We start from the raw sequence: 18,952 nt of genomic DNA, 5'->3' as shown, positions 1-18,952 counted from the left end.
GGCCCTCACACTGGTTTACAGCCTGAATTGACACTAAACGTCAAGCTAAGAATTTAAAGTGATCTTGGATTGTTACTAATCCCAGGGCTCTGACAGAAGCAACACAAATCATCACCATCAAAGAATTCCTGTTGGTAAAGTTCTAATGAAAATGGGTGGCTTATAATAAAAATTTACAAACCATCCAAGGAAACAGGGCACAATATAAGAGAATCAGCAGAATCAAACCTGCAAATAGTTCACATCTTGGAACTATCAGATGTAAAATATAAAATAAGCGTATTTAGGGACCGGTCCAGTGGTGCAGTGGTTAAGTGCACACATTCTGCTTCAGTGGCCCGGGGTTCGCTGGTTCGGATCCTGGGTGCAGACATGGCACCGCTTGGCACACCATGCTGTGGTAGGCGTCCCACATATAAAGTGGAGGAAGAGGGGCACGGATGTTAGCTCAGGGCCAGTCTTCCTCAGCAAAAAGAGGAGGATTGACAGATGTTAGCTCAGTGCTAATCTTCCTCCCCCCCGCAAAAGTATATTTAATATGTTCAATGAAAGCTTAAAAATGAGGAAAAGAGCAAACATTTTGTAAAAAGAATCAGAAGTTCTAGAAATGAAAATGTTCAGTAATTGAAAGTAACATTCAAGGAATAGATAAAAGCAAATAGACCCCAGTGAAGAAAAATTGATATAATGAAAGATAAATCTGAAGAAATCCAGAATGCAACACAGAGGGACAAGAAAATGGAAAATATAAAAGAGTTTAATAAAGGAGAAAATTTTAGGAGAAAATGGAGAACACTTTCAAAGTAATATCAGGGTTCAAAAGGAGTCATGGAGATAGAAGACCATGAAATGATGTACTCAGTGAAAATAAATCTTAACAACTATAACCTATTCTAGTTCAACCTAGAATTCTATAAGTAGCAAAAATATCTTTCAAGAACAAGGGTAAAATAAAGACATGCTCGGAGAAATAAAATCTGAACATCCACTAGCGGACTATTTTTTAAGTAGAAGGCAAAAGCTCATAGGGAGTCTTAAGATTCAAGAAGGAATGGTGATCAAAGAGAGTGGTAGGTATATGGGTAAATTAATAGAAATTAACTATATAAACATTAAGAAGAGTGTGTTGTGGGGTCAGGGAAAAAAAGAACTAAAGTACCAGTTATTTTAGTTATTTACTAAATACCAGTTATTTTATAAACCAGGAGGAGGTGATTAGAGCTAGTATTTGAAAGATCTTTTTAATACTCAGGAGAAGCTAAAGGTAACTTTGGATTTTGATAAGTATGCAGGGTAAAACTTTTCAGGTAACGCTTTAGTAATAGAAATAAATATATAACTTCCAAGCTAGTAGATGCTAAAAAATGGAACCAGAAGAATACAATCCCAGAGAAGGCAAGAAAAGAAGGAAACAAAGAGCAGAACACCAAATAAAGTGATAGAAGTAGATTCAAGTATATCTATGCCTTATATTTTAAAATGTTCAGCTATATATGGGATTTAGAACAGGGACTACAGGGAAACAAAAGGAAAGGATGTTGAAAGTAAAATAATGAAAAAGATAGACCAGGCAAATATTAATGGAAAGAAAACTGGCATATCATTTGAAATAGACTTTAAGACAAGTAGAATTACTAGAGATAAAAAGAATTGATGTGTAATGGTAAATGTTTCATTTTTCCAGGAATATATAGGTTTTAAATTTGTATGCAACTAATAGCCATAACCACAAAACAAAAAATAACAGAACTACTGGGAAAAATTGACAAATTTCACCAGTATAGTGGGGAGATTTTAATGTATCTTCCCCAGTATTTGATAAAGTAGACCAAAGAGAAAAAAATTGGTAGGAATATAGAAAATTTAAACAGTATAATTAACAAGCTTGGTACAATGGGCATGTTTTCATCTAATCGCTGTGGAAACATCAACCGAATCATGAAAATTGACGACATACTGGACCTTCAAACAAGTTTCAACAAATTTCAAAGGAGTAGCATTCTATAGGCCACTTCATTTAAGATGAAAATCAATAAGAAAAAAATCACATGGAAATTAAGAAACATTCTTCTAAATAACTCATGAATGAAAGAAGAAATGTTAGTGAGGCTTGGACTGCATTTTTTTGTTGTTTTTGGTGAGAAAGATTCACCCTGAGCTAACATCCGTTGCCAGCTTTCTTGTTTCTTTGCTTGAGGAAGATTATTCCTGAGCTAATATCTATGCCAATCCTCCTCTCTTGGTATATGGGATGCTTCCACAGCATGGCCACTGAGTGGAGTAGGTCCACACCTGGGATCTGAACCTGCTAACCCGGGCCACCCAGGAGGAGCTCGCAGAACTTTAATCACTCGGCCACAGGGTCGGCCCTGAGCTTGGACTGCCTTTTGTCTGGAAGAAGAGGTTAGGTCATTCCGTAGCTTTGCTTTTGGCATACATAACTCTGAGAAATGGCACATGTAAAGTCCTTTCATTCTTGGCATACCCTGCGAGAATGTGCAGGGATGCTCGGGGCCAATGGCAGATTGGTTCTCCCAACAGGGAGAATGAAATTTTTCATAAATCATGCTGGAATTCATGTATATTCATATATATATGAATACATATATATGTACATATGTATTCATATATAGAAAATGAAATTGGATTAAAAATACATAGATTTTTGGTTAATTGAAGACTTAGATGTGAAAGGTAAAGTCTGTAAAACTTTTAGAAGACAATAGGGAATAAAACCTTTATGAATTTGATGTAGGGAAGGAATTCTTAAATGAGAAACAAACTACAGTAACCATAAAGGAGAGGGTTAATAAATTCAACCATATGAAAGTTAAGAATTTTTTCATTAATAGGCAATTAAGAAAGGCTAAAAAGATAAGCCACCTACTATGGAAAGATATTTGTATCACATAAAAAGATTAGTATCCAAACAATACAAATGACTTCAATAGACAATAGAAGAGGAAACCTAAATATTTATTTGCAAGTTAGTTTTCTTATATATATGAAAAGATATTCAACCCCATTACTAATCTGGGACAGGATAATTCAATTGCAAGGAGATACAATTTCATAGTCATGAGATTGGCAAGAAAAATATTTGATGAGTATGTGGAGCAAACAGAATACACATGCATTCCTGGTAGCAATTTATCATTAGCAATTAGAGTTGAAGAGAAGAATACTCTGTGATCCAATAATTCTGCTCTTTCACATATATTCTGCTTTTAGCTGTATACCCCAGAAAAATTCTTGGCAGTTGTGTTCCAGGAGATGTGAACAAGAATGTCCATAACAATACTACTTGTAGTAGCCCCAAACATAAACAAAGGAATGTCCTTAAGAGTATAATAAATTGTGGTATATTCATAAAATAGAATACTAGTCATCTGTAGAAATGAATGAATTACTGCTGCAATAGTGTTAATGAATTTGATGGGGAAAAAATAAGTTTGAGTACAATTCAATTTAATATGTTGTTTAAAAAACATGGAGGGCTAAATAGAATGTTTAGGGATCCTAACATGGTAAAACTATAAAGAAAAATTTTTTTTGTTTGCTTAGTTAAAAACAGACAAAATAAGTAAAAAAATCTGTGCAGTCATAACCAACATTTTGTTTTTAAGAGGTTTCTTAGTTATTTTGGGCAAAAAAAAAGCTGTCAGTGTAATACCTCTACTGGTCTGTAATCCAGCATCTTATGTTTTAGACAATACTGAAAATTCTGTGCCTTAGTTTCCCTTCTCTTATCCAGTCTCTGTCAAGCATTTCCTCTCAGACCAGTGTTAATTACCAACCTAAGCAAAAGTGCTCTCCTCTAACCTTTTGGAAAATGGTCTAAGAATTCCAGTATAGAATTTTATTTTTCTCGTCATAGAGTAGAATATCACTGTAAAATTGAGTGTAATATGCAGATCTCTGTTAGACACCTTTAACAGATGCACGAGCTGCACAGCTGTGAAAAAATGGTACGTTTTAATCCTGAGCCCTCTTCTCAAGACACTGCATGGCCAATCCACAGTGAAGCTCTAGACAGGGGTTCCAGAGTGATTATTGTACTGGGTTTATTTGAACTGTCCACTTTTAAAATTCTTCTTGTCAGAAAAAAATTCTGATCTTTCCTGAAATATAGAAGATTTGGAGTCTTAACACAAATATATACTTTGCTAAATTGTTTTATACATTTACCTGATTTTGTAGCAATGTCTTGGTTTTAGAACGTGGTTTATTAGTGGATGTGTTCATTACTTGGCTTGTGCTAGTTAACACTCCTAAGAAATTAGAGTACATTTTTCAAATCCCACATCATATTCTCTTGCCCTTAAATGCTGATTTAGAGTGACATTTATTATGTGTAACAATTATATGTGGTTTGTTGAAGTATTGTTCTTAAAAGATTAGTAAAAGGAAATGTTACATCACTAAACCAGATTTCCTCTTATTTCTTTACTTGTTTTGCTTTATGAAGCAAACTTCCATTCACGTTATTAATGATCTGCTACAGAAGGGTTTCAGTTCATTTTAAGAAGTAGTTTCTTGTAAAACTAGAATTTTCTAGATAAATAAAACTAAAAGTTTTCTTGATTTTGGTGTAAAGTATACAGACCTTTCTGTTGTAGTATTACATATACTTTTCTGAAAACCCTAAAATATTGCACCCAGCTGATGGGTCAAGTCACCCCAAACCTGTGAAGCTTTGTAACCAGAACACTAGCAGTAAATCTTGATAAGAATACTAGAATATTTTGAAAGATATATTAAATTTGTTACAAATAAAGAAATACTGCAATCAATTTAGGATTTAAAACAAAAAACAAAGGTAGCCTGATGGCAGGGTGTGCAAGGAAGGGTTGAAGCTACAGGGTTACGGAGGCCAGAGTAAAATGCATTAAGATTTGGAGAGAAGAGCTCATTAAGCACTTTCAGGAGAATGCATGTGTCCAAACTGTGCTAAGAGGAAGGAAGAAGATGGGTTGAATGAGAATTGTGTACAGTACTATATTTTCAATAGCTTGCTTCTTTACACTGTTAGCCTATTTTGGATTCAGCTCTTGTTAGTAGTATAAAAACATAGGCTGGGGAAAATCACGTACAAACCAAAGTGATTTTCACATTGTACTAAAATCTTTCCCCTATTTACCAGTGAGCTCATTTGTGTTATAGAAAAGCTTGGTAACAGAATAGGCTGTACTAAGAATATAAGAGATGGTTTCTGTTTTTGACATCAGCCCTTTGATAAGTCCGTGACCTTTTTGTGATTTGATTTTTTTGAAATGGAAATACTACAACTAAAAATAATCTAGCACAACTTTTTCCCCATTGAGTATATTGTTTTAATTTTAAACTATAAAAATAATAAACATATTAAAGAAAAACTGGAAAATAGAACAAAGAAAAAAATTACCAAGTTACTAATATAAACTGTTAGCTTTTTGTATAGTTTTTACTTTTCCTCAGTTTCTAATTAGCTTTTTTGTTTAGTTTGCAATCTTCAAGACAGTCATTTTTAATGACTGCTGAATATTAGATCGAATAGATGTGCTTTAGTTTACTTAACTATCTCTCTAAAATAAAATATATATGTTGTTTATAGTTTTCTATTATCTTTCATAATTCTTGGATGAACATCTGTGTGTGTGTGTGTAAAAGAGAGGGGAGAGAGGGGGCTGGCCCCGTGGCCCAGTGGTTAAGTTCGCACGCTCCGCTGCAGGCGACCCAGTGTTTCGTTAGTTCGAATCCTGGACGCGGACATGGCACTGCTCATCAAACCACGCTGAGGCAGCGTCCCACATGCCACAACTAGAAGAACCCACAACGAAGAATATACAACTATGTACCGGGGGGCTTTGGGGAGAAAAAGGAAAAAATAAAATCTTTAAAAAAAAAAAATTATAAAAAAAAAGAGAGGGGAGAGAGAGAGAGAATCTTTTTCCCTTATGAGATCATTTCATTGAAGTGACTCATAAGTGGAATTATTGGGTCAAAGAATATGAGCTAACATACGTGCCAATCTTCCTCTATTTTTTAGTGTGTGGTCTGCCAGCACAGCATGGCAGCTAACAGAGCGGTGTAGGTCTGCACCCAGGAACTGAACCCAGGTCCCTGAAGGGGAGCACACTGAACTTAACCAGAAGGGCACCAGAGCTGGCCCTAGAATATGACATTTTTAATGATTCTTGCTGCATATTGTGTTACCTTTCCAAAATGGCCCTAGGTCTTTGCCTAAAATTGTATGTTATGTATTTTTTTTAAACCATTGCTAAACTAGGCAAAAATAGATATTTTTATTGCTAATATTTGGCCTTACTACATGCCCAGCACTGTGCTTTGCATTTCTTTGATCATCAGTGAAGTTGAATATTTTCTAATATATTTATTTTCTATTTATATACTTATTTGTGGGAAAGATCATTTGCCTGTTTGTTTTGGTAGACTTAGTGTTCTAAGTGGATGGTGTTCTAAAGTATTCTAACAGGATGGTTTAGAAACAGCTCTTTTCTCTCCTTGAAAATACAGTGACAGTTCAAACCTTACTAAGAGAATGTGAGACTTTCATTGTCAGTACTTGATTTTTTAACTTTGCTTGGCTGTACACTTAGTGTAATCTTTGGCATATTTACTAAGGTGTATTGCTTTACATCTTAAAGTAATGGGATTTTATTCTAAACTTGTTATTCAGAGGAATAACGTATATTTGCAACTATCTGAATCAGTTTCTGATGAGAGTATCTGTCATCAATATATTCTCATATCTGTTTTAAGTAATATTGCTAAAAATATAAGTTCCTTAAGAGGTTGAGTGTACTCTAATGGACAAAAAACTTGATTATTGAGCTCAGCCTGGTTTATAATTTTTGCTCTACTTTTTGTTAGCTTTAAAACCTCAGGCGAATGGCTTGCTTCACTTCCATTTCCTTATTCATAACAGTGAATTTCAGTTTTCTGATTGTTACCACTGAGGATGTTTCCTAGCATTAACAATTTGTTTCTAAAATAAAGTAACTCTTAGGCAGGTAGCACAGCGCTTGGTACATAGTAGATGTATATGTTCATTATAAGTTCATTTCAGTTTGAAATAATTAGGATTTGAGTGCCTACTTATGCCCAACATACTAAGATTCATTAGGAATACAAAAGTAAAAGACTTTTACCGTTGTGGAATTCACAGGCTGGAAGAAAGGACCGTATGTAGAACTAACTAGTGGTGCAGAGTAAGTAGAGTTGATGCATTTTAAAGCTGGTAGCATAGTGCCTGTAATATAGTAACATCTCAGTAAATATTGGCCACTGCTATTTGGTACTTTCTAATTTCTATATGTAATAGAAGATAAATGGAGATAAGGGAGGAAAGACAAAAGTGAACCATTAGAAATTAGTCATTCCCTTCTTTTAACACTGAGTATTCTTTTTTTTTTCAAAGCAAGCAGCACTTTCTTGAATGATTCTCATCCATTACATTTTTTTTTATTTTATTTTTTCCTTTTTCTCCCCAAAGCCCCCCAGTACATAGTTGTATATTCTTCGTTGTGGGTCCTTCTAGTTGTAGCATGTGGGATGCTGCCTCAGCGTGGTTTGATGAGCAGTGCCATGTCCGTGCCCAGGATTCGAACCAACGAAACACTGGGCCGCCTGCAGCGGAGCACACAGACTTAACCACTCGGCCACGGGGCCAGCCCCTCATCCATTACATTTTTAAAAATTCCCTATGGTTAGAGAGACTTTGGTGGTAAAATGAATAATTTGGTCTGTTACATAGGACAGAATCATCTCTGAAGTATATTATGTGCACATATGTGCGAATGTTTATGTATGTGTGATTTTTTATAATTGAAATAAAAACCAAATTTGTTATAGTTTGATCTTTCACTTTTTACATTGTCTTGGTGTGTCAAGTTATAGATACAGGTGTACATGAGAGAGATAGGAACTAGATGTGGAGAGAACAGTGATAAGATTTAAAATGGGTAGAATCAGATCATTGGTGCTCATGGATGATGTGTATACACTGTTAGCAGGATGATATAGTGGTTAGAATTTTGGTTCTGAAGTCAGTCTGCCTGGGTTTAAATTCTGGTGTTTTCAGTTACTAGCCAAGCAACCTCAAACAGGATGCTTAACCTCTCTGGAGTCATTTTCCTCATCTATAAAATTGGGTTAATACTAATGCCTACTTTCTAGGGTTTAATTGATGGTTAATTGAGACATAGCACAATGACTGGCCTTAAAAGTATTAGCTGATGCTATTGATAATTGAGTGTTCAGAGACTACATCTACTAATAGCTACCAGAATCCAGATAGACTGTGCTACATCTAAAATTGACCGGTTTTCATAATTCTTTGAGTAATTTGCCAGCTATCTTCTAAGTAAAATAAAACTCTGGAGGTACTTCTCTTATTCAGTTATATAAGCATAAGTAGATTGAATAGGATAACAGAAGACACAGAAGGTTTTTCACTGAATTCAGAAACAATGTACCTTTATGAACTATTGAAAATGAATTAGTTCTATCACTTTTCTCTTTGGTCAGTTATTCTCCCACGTCAAGTTTTGTGAATTGAAGTGTGTTTCAGAAGGAAAACAAAAGTCATTTGAGAAAAATGGAAATAAAAAGGGAGAGTTTAGGAACAGCTTTTTTTCCTCTCCTTGAAAATACAGTGATTTTTCACACTTTACTAAGAGAAAGTCAGCCTTTCAATGTCAGTACTTGATGAGATAATATAGAATGCAGAGTTAAAAATACGGGAATTTACAAAAGAAAGAAATTTCCAGTAAATATAATTTTGCTGGTAATGAATTTTAGCAAATAAGAAATGTTTTTAGTATGATATTCTATAAAAAATCAGATATTGTTTATCCCTTTATAGTAAATATTTCAGATTTGAAGAAAGAGTTATTTGGAATTTTTGTTTAAGCAATATTTTAAGTTTGCTTACTTTTTTTTTTTTTTTTAAAGATTGGCACTTGAGCTAACAACTGTTGCCAATCTTCTTTTTCTTTTTCCTTTTTCTCCCCAAATCCCCCCATTATGTAGTTGTACATTTTAGTTGTGGGTCCTTCTAGTTGTGGCATATGGGACGTCACCTCAACGTGGCCTGATGGAGCGGTACTATGTCCACACCCAGGATCCAAACCACTGAAACCCTGGGCCGCCAAAGCAGAGCATGTGCACTTAACCACTCAGCCACTGGCTGACCCCTGCTTACTTTTTGTATTGAGCCATATGTATGGCTGTTATAGTAAAGTCATAGATCCTTAAGATGCGTAGATTATACTCTTGTAATTCAAAGAAATAGTCGGTTCATTTTTAGTAATAATAGCCATTACTTATTAGGTGGTTACTGTGGGCTAGCGACTTTAATAAATATTCAAAATACATTATTTAATTTTATTAATATCACCCATACATGTGGTGCTATAATGTTACATTTTATTTACAGCCATTTCAAATAATATGAAATAAGTTCTGTTCCTTGTATTGTAACCTTTAGTGTCTTTGTTATACAAATATTGGTCTTAAGTATTATGTAGAATAATTGCAGAATTTCTCTGATTTGGGGGTAATATGTGTTTTCTCTGTCTATGAGCTTAAAAATCTTAAGTATTACATTGATTGATAATTGTTTCCTTTGTTGCAGAACTATAAGAGTAAATGGGTCCAGTAATTGGAATGACTCCAGAAAAAAGAGCTGAAATCCCAGGAGCTGAAAAGGTTGCAGGATTAAGCCAGATTTACAAAATGGGAAGCTTGCCTGAAGCTGTTGATGCTGCCAGGCCAAAGGCCACTCTAGTGGACAGTGAGTCAGCGGATGATGAACTCACAAACTTGAACTGGCTTCATGAAAGTACTAATCTTCTAACAAACTTCAGCTTCGGAAGTGAGGGTCTTCCCAGTGTTACTCCATTGTATGACATAGAGGGAGATGATGTGCCATCCTTAGGACCATCTTGCTATCAGAACCCAGAAAAAAAATCAGCAACTTCAAAGCCCCCATACTCCTTTAGTCTTCTCATTTATATGGCTATTGAACACTCTCCAAATAAATGTTTGCCTGTCAAAGAAATTTATAACTGGATTCTGGACCGCTTCCCATATTTTGCTACTGCACCAACAGGCTGGAAGAATTCTGTTCGACATAATCTGTCCCTGAATAAATGTTTTCAGAAAGTGGAAAGAAGCCATGGCAAGGTCAGTGTTTATGAAAATTGCTGTATTTGGGGAGGTGGGAGAGAATTAACATGCAGATTTTAAAATATGAGGAAATCAAAGGAAGACAAAAGATAAGTCAGATTATTTCAGCTTGAGCTTAATTATGTTCATCATCTGCTTTCATTGGAGATGTTTTTAAATTTCTTAAATATTGCTATAAACCTAGCAGAATTATGTTCAGTCTACAATAGCTACATAAATTAGGTTTTTAATGTTCCAGTTTTTCTTACTTTCTATGGCGTTCCTGTCACTCTATCAATATGTTCTTGTTCAGGGTGACAGTCTCTGCCCTATAATTGGAATGTAGACCATTTACATTCATTGATATGTTTGGGTTTAAATCTATCATCATGCTATTTGTTTTCTGTTTGCTCTATCAGTTCTTTTTCTTTTTCCTGCCTTTTTATGGATTGAGTCTTTTTTATTTTATTTTTTTGCTGAGGAAGATTTACCTTGAGCTAACATCTGTTGCCAATCTTCCTCTTTTTTTTTTTTTTTTTGGTATGTGAGCCACCACCACAGTGTGGCCATTGACAGATGAGTGGTGTAGGTCCACACCTGAGAATTGAACCGGGCCACTGAAGTGGATTGCGCTGAACTTTTAACCACTAGGCCACTGAGGTTGGCTCTGGATTGAGTATATTTTTATGATTCAGTTTCATTTCTACTATTGGCTTATTAGCAATTTTTCTTTTCTTTTTTTTTTTAGTGATTGCTGTACAGTTTTCAGTATATATCTTTAATTTATCAGTCTACCTTCAAATGAGATTATACCATTCTACTTATTATCTGGCCTTTTACAGAAAAAGTTGACTAATCCTACTCTATCTGGATGAATTCCTTTTTCCTGGAGAAGTGTATTTAACATTTCTTATGGTTCCAATCTGCTAGCACTGAAAAATTTTTTTTAACCTTTTTGTGGAGGATAGGTATACAGTGCTTAGTTGACAGGTATTTTCTTTAAGTACTTTTAAAGATGTTACTTTCTTGTCTTCTGGCTTGCCTAGTTTCTGATGAGAAGTGTGCTGCCATTCTTATCTTTGTTCCTCTGTTTATAATGGTTTTTTTTAACTCTCTTGAAGATTTTTCTCCTTATCACTACTTTTCAGCAGTTTGACTATGATGTACCTAGGTGTGTTTTTCTTTATTTTTATCCTGCTTTGGTTTTTCAGAAGTTATTGGATCTGTGGTTTGTTGTCGTCCATTAAATTTAGAAAATTTTTGCTCATTATCTCTTCTGATATTTTTTGTGGCTCACTTCCTACTCTGAGACTAAATAAAAATATGTTAGACCATTTGCTTTTGTCTCACTTCTTGTTTGCTCTGCCCCTCTTCCTACTCTTTTCTCTCTTTGTTTCGGTTTGGATAATTTCTGTTGATCTTTCTACAGGTTCACTCTTTCCTCTATTATGTTTGTTCTGCTGATAATCTTGATAAAGGACTTCTTCATATTTTTCATTTCTAGCATTTTCATTTTCCTTTTTAAGCATAGTCTCCGTCTCTCTGCTAATATTTCCAACTAGATTCAAAAAGATATTAATCATAGTCATAATGTCTGGTAATTTCAGCCTCTCGTCTATCCCTGGGTCTGGTTTTGTTGACTATTTTATCTTCTATTTTTGCATGTTTCATAAGTTTGGATTAAATGTCAGACATTGTAAAAGAATGGTAAGAGGTAAATATTATTTCTACCCAGAAATGGATATGCCTCTACTTCTGTCAGGTTGTTAGTGTGAACAGGTATTGGTCAATGTAATTAATAATTGAGCTGGGTTCACAGTTTGTGGTTGTCATAGTTACCTCCAGTGTACGGAAGTCTTCAAATGGATTGCCGATACTTTGTTCTTAGTGTGAGGCCTGGAGCATTGGATGATTTTTTATCAGCATTTCTGCTTCACCTTCATCTTTCAGCTTGTGACACATTTGGGGATGGGAGAGTCATTTAATAGTTCTCCCTGTGCTCTTGCCCCTCCCAGAGCAATAGATTGCTAGAGCTTACTACTTGGTACAAGGCTCTGGGTATGGGCAGGGTGGGTATCTCAGTTCTTCTGCTCCAGTTTTAGTCTTAAGCAGGCTCTAGATTACCTGTGGCTCAAGAGTGGGACTTTCCTTGCCTCCTCCAGGAATTGACAGTCCCTCCCATCTACTCAGAGTGGAGTCTAGAGCTGCACTTATCACTAGCCAATTATCTACATGTGGCTAGTAATTGGCATATTGGACAGCACGGATATAGGATATAACTGTCATTATGGAAAGTCCTGTTGGACAGTGCTGTTCCAGAGCTCAGGCCAATTACCTGCTCATTGCCATCATGGTAGGTAAACTCTGCCTAGTGTAAGTGGGAGATCCTGGGTACAAATGAGTGACCATTTCCTTTCCCAGTGGCAGCAGATCTCTGCTTTGTATCATTGGAGGATCTGGGCGCGAGCAGATTTCCTGCCCTTCTCCTAATGACCCATGGCACATTGCCTAGTGTCTGTGAAGTGTGAGGATAGCTGGATTTTGTACTTCTCTCCCAGCAACAGCCATTCTTTGCTTGGGACTGGATTTTTTGCCTGTCTCTCAGTGGTAGACAGCTTTTGCTTCATATTGGAGTTTTGTCCAGGGTACTGTAAGCAGGTTTCATGCCTGTCCTATAACGGCACCTGATCTCACCTTATTCTCATTCAGGGCCCGGAGCATGGATGGACTTCACCTGATATCCTTGCTCCAGCCTCGGATATTGGTGGTTTCTGCACATCTGTCTCCATCTCCAAGGATATCTCTCTTAGGTCTCCTTCACTGCCTACAATCTTCCTCTGAAGCACCAGATGGAGACCCATGGACAAATGCTAGCTAGTAAATGCAGACTCTTCACCTGTCTGGGAATGCCAGGGATGCTGAATTATCTTGCTTGCTCACACGTGGCTTTTAAGCATTTGGTGAAATTTGAGTAGTGTTTCCTTACCTTCTTTTATGCCTGCCACTTCTTCTTGGCTCTGCCAAAGGTAAAACAGTTCATATGTTCCATCTCTCCTCACAGGGACCTGTCATACTTTAGAATTTAGTTCTTTCACTTGCCTTGCAGCCTTAGCTCTCAGATGGGCTTATAAAAAATTATGATTTTGTAGGTTTTTTTCTTGCAAGGCTGGGAGTGATATTCTGTTATGGCTTTCCATACCCCAAGTGGTAGCAGAACTCTCCTATTCTTATTTGGAATAAAAGTTAAAAGAGCAAGTAATTAGGGGCTGGTCCCACGGCCGAATGGTTGGGTTTGCATGCTCTGCTTCGGTGGCCCGGGGTTTCACCTGTTCAGATCCTGGGCGGTATGGCACCACTCATCAGGCCATGTTGAGGCGGCATCCCACATACCACAACTAGAAGGACCCACAACTAAAATATACAACTGTGTACTGGGGGAATTTGGGAAGAAAAAAGAAAGTAAAAGAAAAAAAGAGCAAGTAATTATATTTTCAGGTGACTGAAGGATTTTCTAGGACAGTGGTGCTCAAACTTGAATGTACATATTCATCATCTGGGTATCTTGTTAAAATGCAGATTCTGATTCAGCAAATCTAGAATGGAGACTGAAGCTTTCATTTCTAGCAGGCTCCCAGGTGATCCTGATGTTGCTAGTCCACAGACATACCCTGAGTAGCCAGACGTTAGGACACATCATCATCTGCTAGCTCATTTTAAAGGAGGTTGTATTAGTTATCTTTTGGTATGTAACAGATTGCTAGTAAACACATTCTCTACTACACATGGAATATTTACGAAGACAAGTTATGTGCTAGGCCTTAAAAAAGCCTCAGTCATTTCAAAGGATCAGTCTCTGTCATAACTACCCTCCAAAATGGTCCCCAAATGAGCCCCACCTTCCAGTATTCATGCCCTGGTAGTGTCCCCTCCAATACTGAGTAGGGCTGACTTGTGTAACCAAGAGGATATTGTGGAAATGGTGGAGCATGCCTTTTGAGGCTAGGTCATAAAAGACATTATGGCTTCTATCTTGGGCTCTTGGGTAACTAGCTTTATGAGAAGCCAGCTACCGTATCATAAGGACACTTAAGCAGCCCTATGGAGATGCCCATATGGCTGGGAAATGAGGCTGCCTGCCAATAGAGTGTGAGTGAGCCGTCTTAGTAGTAGATTCCCCCAGCCCCAGTCAAACTTTCCTTTAGATAACTGAAAGTATTGGAAGTTTTGGATATATCTTTTCTAAAGGGCATCATTAGCTTTCATTTTTTAAATGTATCACTTAATTCTTTTCTAATTTTAGACCTATTGTGTTTATACTCACAGTGGTACATAAAAGGGGAACTGTCTACTAGATATTCAGAAATATGGTACAGAAATAGTGGTGATATTTTTGGATTAAAGCTCTAAGTTTGGAAGTTATCAGCATTGATTTTCAGTAGAAGATTCTTAGGAAACGTATGGTATAATGGAAGCTAAGGAGGGTAAGTTTAAGTGTGAATGAGCAACAGTGTCAAATGTTGCAGAAAACTTGAAAATGATTGGCTAAGAAGAAGTGACTGAGACAAGTAGCAGCCAAAAGATCAAGATTCAAAATATATAAGCAGTGGTGTGCTGGTAACTATTTAACAATTGGGGGGGATGGGGCTGAGGATGTAGCTTTTGCAGATTTCCAAGGTGTAAATATTTCCATCCTGGCCAGTTCACGCTATCACTATTATGTCATTAACTGTGAAGTTGATAGATGTTTATAATTAGCACACCACTATATGTAAGGAACTCATATAATTCAATAAGACAAAGAAAACCTAATAGAAAAATGGACAAGAATATGAATAGGTAGTTCACAGACAAGGAAATACATATGGCCAATAAACATTTGCAAAGATGATCGTCCTCACTAGTAAACAGGGACATACAAACTAAAGGACCAAAACACTAGTTTTTACCCATTAAAATGTAAAAATTTTAAATGTTTGATAATATCAAATTAGATGAGGACGTGGGAAATTAAATCAGTATTAGTAGTTTCACACCACTGATAGGAGTGTAAATTAGTCTGACCATTCTTGAGGGCATTTTGGCAGTAGTTAGAAATATGCATGTCCTTTGATCTGGTGAATCCAATTCTGATTTCTCCCCTAGAGTAACGTTCATACTTACATGCAAGGAGATGTATATAAGAATATTCACGGTGGTATTGTTTGTAATAAAAATTTTAGAACAGTATGTCCAGTGTGATACAATTTGTGGTAGTGATCAAAAGAGACTTGTTCTTGTCCATAATTTTAAATGTGTGCATTATTTATATCATTAACCTGAGCATTTTTGAGTGCTTAGAGAAAGAAATTAAGGAAAAATATTCCTTATGAACAGGAAAGCATACAGTCTAAGAGTACAAGGAGAGTGTGATAAAAAGAAAGGAGTCATCTTAAGATATAATAATATAAGGATAAATATAGAATCACCACAAGTCAGGGTGGGAAGGAAGGAACTGGTAGGTGATGGTTTTCACAAAAATCAATAGACCATTTTGCTTAAAAGTCTGAAATTTGGACAGAAAGCGATACATTTAAGTAGGAAAGGGAATGCTGGTGGATTTTTTTTTAAGTATACTTTTTTTTAAATATATTTTAAATATAAAATACTTCTTGAATCAGTGCCTCAAAATGATAGTATTTCTCTTCCAATCTGCAGAAGGCAGGTAAGTTATACTTACTTCCATTAGACGTTGGAATTGAATTTGACAACACTTTTCTGATGAATAGCTGTTATCTAGTGATGATAATCTCAAAAAGAAGGCAAGATGGCAAGGTTCAGGTCAAACTACAAAGTGGTAATGATATGCAGCCAGCTGGTGTAGCTGCTGATTAGATTCTCCTCTATCGTCCATACCGTAGTTACTGCTCTCAGAAGACGGGTCTAAAATCTTGCCTTGGTATTTATCTGCCTCAGGATTTTAAAATTACAAAAGTTAAATATGGTGTTTTATTGTTTGTTTTGGTTTGTTTTTATGTTTTAAACATTAACATCAAAGTCTTACATTTACTTTTTAAAATTTTTATAAAGACAAACTAAGACATAACTGTGAGATTTTAGCTGGGAAACATGAAATTAGAAGTTTTGCCTGGTTTAGTACAATTTTAGTCTGTACATTTGCATAGTGATGACTTGCTTCAATAGCTGAATTCCAGGCAAAGAGGTGATGCTACCCACTATCAAGTTCACACTATAAGTAAGAGTTATGAATTCCCTTTTTAATTAGTTAATACCTTTTGATTCAGTGGTTTTTAAAACCACTGAAAAAGTAGTCAAGGAGGAAACTATTAAAATGTACAGGGCAAGTACGTAAAAACATTTCAGGAATAGAGAACATTGCTTCTTCTCCCAGTCTGTTCTTTACAACTTCCATTAAGATAGATCTTTTCAACATTTATTTCTTAGTACATTTCTCATTTCTTCAAAACCTTCAGTAATTCTCTATCAAATAAGTCCAGAAGCTTTAGAGTTCCAAAATGCAAAAATAGTAAATGAGAGAATGCACACTTCCTGTTTCCATTGCACAAAAGGTTTATCTTGTTATAGGCAAATTTAGTTTAAAACCATTCTTGACTTCTAAAACTCTTTGTTATTTGTGTTGTCATCTAAACACAGTAAAAAAAAAAAAAAAAGCCAAAGTTTTTAAGTGAGAGTTAATTAAAAATAAGTTCCTTTTTGCTGTAGACTCTAAAACCTAGATTAACAAATACATAGCTTTATCTCTTGTTACTGATAGTTCGTGAACAGACCCAGTGAAAGGAAGTGCTGCCATGGTAACATAAACCAGACTGTTATTTGGAGACCTTACTCAAGATACTTCACTGCCCTGAACTGCAAGTTTTCAGTACCAGTTCTTCCAATTTGCTATTTCAAGGAAATAGCAATTCTATGATCAAAACAATTTGCAGTTATCTCACAATAGAATTTGAAAAGTAGACTTGAACTGAACAATTTCTAGGAGTGTAATCTCAGGAATAACCAGATAGAATGTGGCTAGAATTATTAAAATAATTGTCTTAGTCAATATGCGAAAAATAATTCGTGCGTATCTTTTCTCTATGAAACTAAAGTGGTTTTGGGGCAAAGGCTGTTGTGGGTGCTAACATTTAAAGTTTTATTTCCCTTTCATTGAAACACATTTATCATTTGTGCCAAATAACTGAAAATATGTCTAATTTAAGAAGTTTCATCACTTAATCCAAAAATACATTTGTTGTAAAACTTGATGTCCTTTGAAAAAACATCAAAATTTCAAATGCTTTTTTAATATAGTTGATGTGATATCTTGCTGCTGAAGGCCAGAAAAAAGTTTCACCTGATAGTATGGTATGTTTCTTTCTATATTACAGTGTGATATGACACCCATGGTTTTCCTTTTTTTATATATTTAAGTTGTTAGAGTGTTAAAAACTGTCTTGGGGGCCGGCCTGGTGGTGCAGCGGTTCCACTTCTCGGCGGCCCAGGGTTCGCTGGTTCGGATCCCAGGTGTGGACATGGCACCGCTTGGCAAAAGCCATGCTGTGGTAGGCGTCCCACTTACAAAGTAGAGGAAGATGGGCATGGATGGTAGCTCAGGGCCAGCCTTCCTTAGCAAAATGAGGAGGATTGGCAGTAGTTAGCTCAGTGCTGATCTTCCTCAAAAAAAAAAAAAAAAAACTGTCTTACCCTCAATTACCATATTTTTCCTCAGACAAGAGCTTCTTTCCCTTCTAAATTTACTTTATCTCTTGTTCTTTACTACCTAACTTTTGTCTTTTATTCAGAATTAATTGATTTTTGTTCTTATTGTCGATTTTTGTTTAAAACTCCTTCATCTCTTAGAAGTAAAGGAGTAGGAATATACTCTTATTAAACCATATAAACTCCTACAATATGCCAATTTCAGAATAATCCCTTAGTATTCACATATTTTTCAACTCTATGTCACTTACATTTGAATTACCTTATTTGAATCTCATCACAACTCAGTGAAGTGCCCTACGTTTTTTATTTTTCAGATAAAATATGAATGAGAAGGCTGACTCTTAGAGATTAAATGATTTATTCAATATCACATAGCCAATCAATAATCAACGATTAGGACTTTGGTTTTTAAACCTGTGGAAGAGTGTTCTGACATTATGCCATTCTACTATAATAATTATGACATGGTATTCAGAGATAAAAGAGCCTCAGTAATAGACTAATATTACCTTGAAAAAGTATTTGGGAAGTGGAAGCTCTCTGGAATGCATCACATTAAATCTTCCAGCAATCATAATAGCTTACATCGTATAGGATTTTATACAAGCAAAAAGGATCAGGGGAATAGAATACACGTAGATTTTATTGTTGTCTAAGTAACTGTTAATGTAGTTGTAAAGTGTAATTCAAATTTTAAGAAAGGGTTTTTGAAATAGAAAAGGTATAATATAAAAACAAAAAATAGTAGTAGTTTGAATCTCACCAATCTTGTGAGTTAGTTCTGAGGTTTTGAGGAAGTTGTTTGTTTTGTTTTTTTTGAGGAAGATTAGCCCTGAGCTAACTGCTGCCAATCCTCCTCTTTTTGCTGAGGAAGACTGGCCCTGAGCTAACATCCATGCCCATCTTTCTCTATTTATATGTGGGACGCCTGCCACAGCATGGCTTGCCAAGTGGTGCCATGTCTGCACCCGGGATCTGAACCTGTGAACCCCGGGCCGCCAAAGCAGAACGTGAGAACTTAACCACTGCGCCACTGGGCTGGGCCCTTGAGGAAGTTTTGTAC

The 18,952-nt window shown here is 35.9% G+C and overlaps 1 protein-coding gene across 6 annotated transcripts in view; it reads left to right on the top strand.

The window, feature by feature from the left end:
* The window catches only part of FOXN2 (forkhead box N2), a 57,139-nt gene that overhangs the window by 19,674 nt on the left and 18,513 nt on the right, over nucleotides 1-18,952 (top strand). For all 6 annotated transcript variants that reach the window (XM_044772383.2, XM_044772382.2, XM_014847942.3 and 3 more), the window contains exon 2: nucleotides 9,638-10,188. In XM_044772383.2, the coding sequence (XP_044628318.1) occupies nucleotides 9,652-10,188 (537 nt within the window). In that variant the 5' untranslated portion in view covers nucleotides 9,638-9,651. The remainder of the gene's footprint in view (nucleotides 1-9,637; nucleotides 10,189-18,952) is intronic.

This window comes from Equus asinus, chromosome 6 (assembly GCF_041296235.1).
Source record: "Equus asinus isolate D_3611 breed Donkey chromosome 6, EquAss-T2T_v2, whole genome shotgun sequence".
Taxonomy (NCBI): Eukaryota; Metazoa; Chordata; class Mammalia; order Perissodactyla; family Equidae; genus Equus; species Equus asinus.
The sequence above is the reverse complement of the archived record's forward strand: the minus strand, read 5'-3'. Positions and strand labels throughout refer to the sequence as shown.